The 10,332-nt window shown below is 40.4% G+C and overlaps 1 protein-coding gene across 1 annotated transcript in view; it reads right to left on the reverse strand.

Moving 5' to 3' along the window:
• The window catches only part of SNTA1 (syntrophin alpha 1), a gene marked incomplete in the record, with an annotated part of 37,643 nt that extends 28,143 nt beyond the window's left edge, over positions 1–9,500 (reverse strand). The window contains 1 exon segment of the mRNA XM_072403674.1: positions 9,196–9,500. Coding sequence (XP_072259775.1) covers positions 9,196–9,451 — 256 coding nt within the window.
• Positions 9,501–10,332: the final 832 nt, after the last annotated feature.

A 10,332-nucleotide genomic window follows, 5' to 3' on the forward strand; every position in this document is an offset into this window, starting at 1 on the left:
TGGCCTGGCAAGATGGCCAAAGATCAGAACCCAAAAAAAGGTGAAGAAAAAGATGGTAGCACCACAACAGAATTGAGACAGGTGAGTGTATTTAAAAAATTGTGATGGAAGAGGTAAGCATAATTTATTGCAGAAGGAAAAGGCAATATCCCCTGCCTGATCTGCCTGATTCTAGGGTTTTGATCCATTTTAAAATCAATAACATTTATTGTTATTTTTGACATTGAAGAGAGAGTTAGCTGTAACTATAAGGCTCCATGATTCGTAGTTACACTCCAGAATAGGAAATTTTGCCCCACTTCATCTCCAAACGACAACAGACCAAGTGTGACCTTAACAAAACCTTACACAAAGGTTTAAACACTTGTCTACTGCATTAAAAAGTGTTGGCTGGAACAACAAAAGTGTGTATGTTTTCTCATTCATTTTCATTGCCACCAGCAAAAGTAATTCCATTTTCCACAACAGAAAACTCATTTACAGTGAACCCCAGCCAACATTAGCTGTGTGAGCAATACCCTGTGCAATCCTTTTGAATACAGACCTTATATGTAAAAAATATTGCAAATATCAAACACACTCTGGGGTGAGTACACATTGTAACATGCTCAGTAGTTAGCACTTTTGTCTTTGCAGAGTTTGTATGTTTCCCCTGTGTTTGCATGAGTTTCCTTCAGGTACATCCCAACATCCCAGAAACATGCAGTTATGTTATTGGCATTCCCCTTAAAATGGGCCTTAATGACATATAACTATGGTATGGACAATAGATGGTGAGCCGCTCTGAGGGGTAATTAGTGACATCGTAGAGCGCTGCGTATTATGTCGGCACTATTTAAATACATGTGAATAGATAAATACGTTTTAAAAACATTTCTCAGTAACGCACATTATGTTATTCAAGCTTTTCTTTTATGTGAATTTTCAGGCTGTTATTGTGTTTTTGATTCTTGGCTTTTTCAAATGCATAATCACAAAAAATCAGTGCATTTAACCTACGTGTTTAAAATGCAATTGTTTTCAAAACACAATTCACCTAAATAAACTTTCATTAAGCATTTTTCTTTGTAATGTATTTCAGGTCAGTATCAACGAAAGAAAAATACTAATTAGCACTCAGTACAAGTTTCAGACCATGGCAATAGAATCATCCGATCAATGGCACCACCAAAGGGGAGCTTGCAATGATTCAGCCTGCCAGGCTGTGAAAGGGAGGATGAGAAAAGGGAGGGCGAGCAGCTAAATATGCTGAGTGACGATTTTTTTTCTTTTTGTGGCCCCAGTGCCACACCTACCATAACACCCAATATCAATGGGTGAGATGTTTCTGAGCCAATCAGAGAGAACCTCAGTTTCCTGGCACAGGACTGCAAAGCACAAGTTATACCCTGAATTAAACTTTTGAAGTTGACTGTTCTGCCTTGTTCTGCATCTGCAGCCCCTGTATGCTACAATCCAGCTCTAACATGGCAGTAAATTGTCTCATTTTGTAATCAAAACTTTTGGAACTATTCAGCTTCTAAAAGAGATGAGAAACTTCTAAAACAAATGCGGCTAAATGGGTTATCCATATCGTTTTATGAATATGGAGACCAAATGATGGGAATATAAATTCCCTGTAATAATAAAAATGGAAATATTGTCTTGTGTCAGATAATATAGTGGTAACATTGTAAAATATAATAAAACCTAACTAGCTGTAGCTAGATTGTGCATTTGTGATTTGCTGTTTTCATATGAATAAATGAAAACAGTTCTGTTCCTGGCTATCCATATGTAATTTAAAACCAAACTATAGGCATCTAGTAGCTACCGGTATCAGGAATGGGGATGATGATGATTTCAACAGTTTGAAAACATGGGGACATATTGGGAGTCCAATTATTGATCTGGAATTATAAAAGGTCTAAGACCCCAAATCCTAAAGCTCGCCTTACATTGTTAGATGTTTGCACAACCAGATTAATGTTCAGGATTTCCTTGATATTGAAGGTTCACTCGGATTACCACCATGCACCATTCCATATCTGCTTTTAGCAGAAATCTGATTTAATATCGATCGGAACACCACCACTGCTCAATGCAATACAAATCTAGGTAATCATAGATTGCCCGCTGCTCCCACTCACACATTCCTGATCTGTGTTCAACTGATATTTGGTTGAATTAACTGCCCTTATTTTTTTTTAGATTTGTGTTAGATCTGATGTTTTTAATGGCTTAATGTCTCTTAAAAACTTCAAAAGTGTATGGCTAGCATAAGCAGAGCTAGTCTATAGAGGTACATGTGGTTCAGAAGTTTGTTTATAATTTGTTTACATCACAGAACATAATACGTGTTAAAAAAAGCATGCTTTAACACACATTACCATACCACATAGTACTGGGCTTTAGTTCTGCATACAGAAATGGTGAGCAGGCAGGGTTCTTGCAGGTGATGTCCCTTCTGCTATAAAACCAACCTGCCTGTCCAAAATCTTATTTTTGTATTACACTGAGTTGTCCATGCCCTGAGGTTGCAGGGACAGAATGAAATCCTGTGCACATGTGCAATAATTGCATCATTTCAGCCTGGCCAATCAAGATGGCCAAAGTTTCAACACTCCAAATACTGGAAACAGATGGAGCGACGAAGCAAGGTCAGATGAGTTTATATAAAAAATGCAATTAGTTCATTTAATTGCAGAAGGGACATTACTTTCTGTATAAGAGACCTTCCTGGTCCTTGTTATTTTGATGGTATAGTTGCACTCCAACACACACCACCATAATGCACCATGAGTTCTCTGCAATGGGGTGTACCGCATTGTCAAAGGGCATTCTACAGAATTGCTAGCTTTTGTAGCCACCCATGTTATTTAATGCAGCAGCTGCTGATGACCATGGGACGCCAGTTATTTGTAGCTAAATAAGGAAGCACTGCTGTCAGCTAAAGAATCAATTATGTATCCACATACAAACAACCACAGACAACAAATGGAAAAACTTGCTGTTACAAAGTTGCTGGTGAGATCTGGCCCTTAGGCTTACAACACACAAGCAGATCTTCCAAGTTTTCCAACCACTGACTGTCCAAATTAATTTTATGGACATTATTAGAACAGTTGGCGGTCCCAAAACATGACAAACTGTTGTAGGATATTCTGCCCTTCTAGTCATTTGTTTCAGTTAGAACGTGTTCAGGGTTTTGCTCAGATTTCATGAAGGTTTGATAAAGGGCCAAACAACTGGTTGCATACAATTGGTCTGCTTCGCATCACATTAGAGCTAGGTACACACGTGCAATAATTATCATTTGAAAACAAACGTTCAACGATTAATACTGAATATTTTGAACGATCGCATTATGCACAATTCTGTACATGCTGTAATGATACGATTCTTTAAAAATAACCCACCAATAATGTACACACACTGAATACGATCGTTCAAATGATGCAGGAAGTGACATGTACAGGAGAAAGTGTATCACAGAACAATCCACAATCACTGAATGACCGTACACACAATAGATTAAGAACGATCGTCACCCAATCAGACCCACCGGGACGGTCGTTCATTTCCAGCGAGATTCCTCGTTCGTCGGCGTTGTTGACCAGTCGTTGTGCACCTTTTTTGTTAACAATTATCGAACGATCTGTCGTGAATCATTTGTTTCCAATGACAATTATTGCACATGTGTACGCAGCCCTACTTTAGACCCAGTTGTTTTAAAAAAATGTGTTTTGCTGTAGCAGTATCATCATTGGGAAGATTTGCAATCATTTCCTGTTCCAACAGGTGATGCAGTTTTTGGGAATAAAGAGCCTACACAGGGCTGAAGACCAGATCCCCATTCCATGTTTTGGCAATGAGCACCTGTAAGGCCAATCCGTAATCAAAGAAATAAGTGAATAATGAGTATGAATAGCTAGAATGGGCAGAAGTTTGATAGAACATTCTGGTTTGCCCTACATGAGCTAAGCACAGGCTCACTTCAAACATGAATCTGATTTCAGCTGTAATCTTGCTGTCATGTACACAGACTCTGCAGGTAAACCCCCTTCTACCTGGACGATGGGTCTTGCAGATCTTGATTAACATATGAATTCTCCGTTTACCTGACATGCACTTCTAGCCTTCTGCTTTACGTTGGCCAATCAGTCCATTATTCTAAGGCACAATACAAATGGGACATCTTTTGCACCATCAGCAAAGACAACTAGATTATCTAACAAGTTTCCAACCTTGATTGTTCAGGGTCCTCAGATCTTCAATTTGCCTCTTAGCTTTATACACAGGGAGACTGTCACAAGCTATAGATAAAAATACTGCTATCTTGTGACCATATCATTTTGGCAAATTGTATGAAGTTCAGCAATACTTACTTAGATCTGCTTTAGAAAATTCCCAATGTAACAAGGAAGGAAGTCGTTTTAAAGGTAAATGTCACCTACAAACAGCAAGTTCAGAAGGAAAATGCTGCTCCTTTCAATACAAATATTAAATGCTACTATTCATAATTATATTATGGTTAGCTAAGACAGGAAATGTTTTACTGAAAGAATTGCCAGTCGAAATAAAGAAAAAAATCTTAAAATAAGAAAAGGATTGCAGTCACCTCATCTAAGAACGGAGCAGTTTATTACATTTTGTTCTTTATTTTACACTTTAAAGAATAAATGCATTTTAAATAAAATGCTTCTGTTCCCTGACCTAATGGAACTGAACCTATCTGTCCATAGATCCTTCCTTACCAAGGTCCATCAGCCAGCAGCTCCACTGTATGTTTACATTCCAGAAAAGCAGTGGACATGATTACACATTGTAACCCATAGACTCTTCTCTCATTAGCCCCATTAAATCCTAAAAAGGTTGTAAACCACAGAAGAATATGATGCAGCTGAAATGCAAACAGTAAAAAGCAAAAAGTAAGTATGGATCTGCAGAGAGGGAGGTTGGATGGAGTTATCCTTCCAGTGTGGCGAGACTCACCGGCAATCACATAGCAAATACAGGTGAAGGTGGAAGGTGAAGCTCCACTTACTTCAACCATTCAATCACATTCAAACATGAAAATCCAGTTTTTTTAGATATTTGAGCTTTTAGTTGTTAGATTTCCTTGCACGGTATTAGGTATTCTTCATCAAGTTCAAAGGGACTTCCACCTACACATATTTTTTATCCCTAATAAACTGTAGAGAAAAGTATATGGTGAAGAACAACAATTTTTATAGTGGGATTTTTTAGACCAATACATGTAATATGAAAATAACAAAATTTTATTAATATTTACATTAAAAATGATCATTCCAAGTACATAAAACACCGTAAAATCCTGTGAGATATCCTGTGAGAGTCGGTGACAAAGGGTGTGATAGAGTGATGTCAACTCACGGGGAAGCCGGTTTACAATCGCGTGGCTAAGCAGCTGGATTATAGTGCGGTATTTTTTGTTTGAAGCCCTGCATGAAACGGATTGAGGTAAACAACACTGGAAACCTAAAGAACCATAAAAATAACCAAACCGAATGTGATCCAAACAGATTGGAGCATATAACAGCCTGACTGCCATGGCCACCCGCCTGTCCCTCACCACTGATTTTAAAAGAGAGTGTTGCTGAAAATATGAGCATCAGATTCTCTCTCCTCTCTCCTGAGGAAGCGGATATTTCCGCGAAACACGTAGAGAACAAACTCAGAATGTACTCCCCATAGGGATATTCTGAAAGGAGAGGTTTTTGCTTGTAATGTTGGTTTTACAATGTTTTATGTACTTGGAATGATCGTTTTTAATGTAAATATTAAAAAAAATTGTTATTTTCATAATAAGTTGTTGCTATTGGCCTAAAAAATCCCACTACAAAAATTTGTGTTCTTCACCATATCCTTTTCTCTATTCTTCATAAAGTGAATTTTCACGACATTCACAAAGCTAAATGATTTATCTCCTGCAAGATGATAATTCACCCTGGTCTGTAAATGGCCTAAATTCCTTCCATTCAAACTATGTACACTCATCTCGAAAATCTGACATGCGTACAGCAGCCCCCAATGTAGGTCTCCTGATGGAGGAGAGCTCGGCGGGGTGACACTAAGCTCCATGTAGACTTTGGATGATTGTCACTGGAAATGTTCTTTTGTGATCCTTTCCAGTGACAGATGAATGAATGAGTACTGTACATATAGCACTATTGTGCTAAATGGAGAGGGAAGCGGGAAAGACGAGCGAGAAGCATGCATAATGGTCGTTACCAATCGGTCACTCATCAATCTGCCATGGTGGACTGATGAGCAACATCAGGGGACAGTCATCTGACATGCATACGTAGCTTTAATCAGCCCCATTGCAGAATACAATATATCCGGGCTTTACTAGTAAAACTTTAAATCTCAGAATTAAACAAAAACACAGAAATGCAAAAAATGAATGTTGTAACACACTGCGATATTTACTCAGATTCAGAACTCAGTATTTATCCTTTACAACTGCTGACAACAGAGTTTCAACAGAGACCATTTATCAAACTTTAAATTCCCTTCCACTTCAAACGCAGCACCACATCCACCAAGCAATGTTCCCTTCTCCACCCTCCCTCGTGGGATGCCTAGTAAACAGGAGCCTTGTGATTGTGACTGTACATTGCAGGAATGCCTGATCCCAGTTGATATAATTGCAAAACAATTTGCTTATCCTTTTCACTTTTCTCTCTGAATGAAAACGAGTCAATTCCAATTCAGGCCATGAAGATAGCTGCAATATAAAGGTTCCTATAAGGCAGATAGGCCGCCAATCTGTCAGCTAGCAGGCACTTACATTATTTTCTGGTCCTAAAATGAAAGTAACATATGATCTCTCCCACAACACGGATGCACAGTGCGCTAAACATAGCAAGAAGGGGATTTATTTTGAGAGAGTTACAGACATCAAGAACAGCCGGTGACATTTTTTTTGTTTTGCAGGGACACTTTGCTGAAGAAACACCATGTCTTATGTTGGCTGTTCACTCATTGGTTTTTGATGTGATTGATCATGGGTTGATCGCTCAGTGGAAATAGATTATAATTTATATATTTATATTTTAATATTTTACTATAAAAAAACATTGTCAAAATTAACAATAAACAAAAATGATCAAAAAAGAGTTTCTTGTTCCATACACCATGTATCCATATCTGTGTCTATGTGGCTGTACGCTCATTGATTTTGGATGTGATTGATCATAGGTTGATGGCTCATTGGAAAAAGATTTTGATATATAAAGAATATTGTCAAAATTAACAAAAAAACAAAAATAATCTAAATCAGTTTCTTGTTCCATACACACCTGACTTCAGATTTATTAGGCCAAATCCATAGATTCCAACTCATTGCAAAACTCTTTCCCTCTTTTGGAACCAATTCCCTTTTTGCCTTTTGATTTTTTTTTTCTGGTCTGCAGGCTAGCTCTTTGTAATAAAAAGTATTTTTAACTGCTCAAAATTAATTTCAACAAACATACCCAACAAACCTTTCATCAATCCCACATTATTTAACAGGGGTAGTAAAATAAGGGGAAAAAGATCTTCATTTTTTTGTAGAACCTGACACTTCTGGGAGTCATTCAACTGATTGTGGGACAACCAGTGCAATGGGAAATCACAGGACTGACATTCCCATAAATGTCACTTTCAGTTTAGAGGGGTTGGAAGCAGTAGCGGTGATTTAATCTTTTTTTGCATCTTTGGGGAATTAGTTTTTGTGACAAGATTATTTAAAACCTGAACCCCAGGATTTACCAATAGACATTTATCTCGCAGTGGGACTTCCCTGCACTGCAAAGTTTAAATGCTCATTTAGATCTGGAAGGGTTGCATGGGGATTTGCCAATGGTGGTGGAATCTGTTGGGTACCTGGAAGGTTGTGAGCTTAGCCTAGAGAGCAAATTTGTGTTCCTTCAGAGTGGTTCCTCCAGTTGTGATCGGGATCTCGCTTCCAGTGCTGGACTATTGATTCCAATGGGAATGACATCAATACCTTCCACCATGGTTAATGGAAAAGGAAACATGAAGGAATTACGGAAAAAGGGTAAACTTGCTCTTTTCTACTCCCTAAATCTAAAGTAGCAATAACCCTGAGGTATAGGAGGGTCCCCAAGGGAAGGGAAGTTTTTTTAGGCTTTAAGAAGTCATTCCAGACAGAAATTATATTCCAGGTTGTAATAAATGCTGGAACATTAAACCACCTTGGAGTTTATCCAGTTTGCCAGGGACTATATTGGTCTCTGACCTCCCAAGTTCAGATACCTGCTGTGCCCATTCTAAGAGCCTCACCATGTTGGTTTTTGTTATTATAATATATTATGGAGTATGTAACAGGGGCCAAAAAATGCAAATATGAACATTGACAATTATGAAGCTGTAGATACAAGAGTGCCGAGGCTCACTAAAATAAATGCACTACTATATTTCAGATAATACTGCTTAGGGAACGATCAGATCTGCTCCAGGATCAAGAATGGTAACGCAGGATTGAATGTTCAGACTTGATTTAGGATCGAGCGACCCTGAGCGGTTCCCAGCGACTGGCACCTTGCTGTCTGGTCACTCACTCTATAGTGCTATAAGAACCATGATCTGCACATCTGATAGTTGGTGGAACACAAAAAAATGTGTAAATATTGTCTATACCAAAACAAATCTTTACTTCTTCAGTTTGGTTCCAAGCCAAAATATTATCATTTCAAAGATTAGTGCCAGGTACACACCAGCACATGCTACCACAACGCCCAATAATGCCTGGTACAGAGGTTGACATTGTTGATGTAATGCCACTGAATAGCACCCCAATGCCCGTTTCATGCCCTGTGCGGTATAACACATTGTAAAACTAACGCGCTACCAGTGCCATACCAATGCCACCCAAGCTTGTTATTTATTTATTTTTTTTAATACTGAATACCTGGACAAGGCTACAAAAAAATCATGGAAATGTCCCTGGGGTCAAGAAATGTGACCACAGTTGTATAGGCAAGGCTCATTAGGTCTGGGACATTTGTAGGGACAGATCATGTGTCTGGAGGGCAGATGGAGGGTTCTGTAGAGGAACTTGTGGCTGGCTGTACCTGGCAAGGAGGGAAGTGACAGTTCAGCAGTGCAGGTAGTGCAGGTAGATCAGACAGTGCAGGTAGATCAGACAGTGCAGGTAGATCAGGTAGTGCAGGTTAAGTCTCCTACCTTTGATGCTGACCCCCAGACCTCCTGCATCCTGCTTCACCACCCTGACAGTCCTCCGCAGGTTGACGATGGACTCCGGCACCCCTCCAGCAGCGTCCCCCCCATTCACTGCTTTCTCCTCGGCTGCTCCGCTCTCCGGCTCCGGGGTGAAGCTCAGAGTCTCCTCGCCGAGCAGCAGAAGGATCCGGCTCCATCGTTCCCCGGGGCTCCTGAGCTCCAGCAAACCGCTCCTGGGAGTCCTGGCTGGGGAAGCCATGGTCAGAGAGCCCGGAGAGGGATTGATAGAAGGAGGGGGACAGAAGGGAAACCTCTCCGGGTGGGGAGGAGGAGGGGGAAGCCCTCCCCGGACCGGAGCTAGGAACGCCCATACCCAAATATTGCCACCCACACTGGCAGCTCACACCCATCTCATGCCAGGCCCGGGTCACCGCAACTATTTACTGCCCGACCGGTTCCAGCAAGCAGGTGCTGCGCTATGGCATAGGTCCTCTGCTCGGGGGACTTTTGTCCAGGATCTCCTTCTCTGATGTTCTCAGTTCTGAGTTATCTGTTCAGGGGTCTCCTGCCCAAATCCTCTGCTCTTAAAGAGGAACTAAACTCAAAAACAGGCAAAACAAAAATAAAATCCACTTACCTTCAATCCCGCAGCACAGTCGATCGGTCTGGAGATTCCTTGCATCGGGTCCCACGTCTTCCCAGGATCCGTCTTCGGGCCCGCGCTCCAGGCGCCGCCATGTTCTCTTTTTCTGGGTACTTGTTACTACGTCACCTAACCCAGGCACGAGATCGGGTGACATAGTTGGGGAAAAAAACTTGCCGATCTCACTGCACATGCGTGAGATTGGCTTTTTTTCCACTTTTGACCAAGGGGCCTCCTTCTGCGCATGCCCGAGGTGCCCATGCATGCGCAGAAGGAGCACCCAAGAGCCTCCAAGGATGCGTGACGTAGGTATCTCGGTAAGCTTTGTGCTCCCATTCATTCTCGATCGCGGTGCTTTTAAAAAAAAGGGTGTTGCCCTAAAAAAAGAATTTTTACCTTAAATAAAAGGGTTGTCCACCTTTTTATGTAAAGTGAAAATTCTGAGTTTAGGTACACTTTAAGCTCCTGATTTCGAACGTCCTCTGCTGTGAAGTTTT

This window comes from Pyxicephalus adspersus, chromosome 3 (assembly GCF_032062135.1).
Source record: "Pyxicephalus adspersus chromosome 3, UCB_Pads_2.0, whole genome shotgun sequence".
NCBI classification, from domain to species: Eukaryota; Metazoa; Chordata; class Amphibia; order Anura; family Pyxicephalidae; genus Pyxicephalus; species Pyxicephalus adspersus.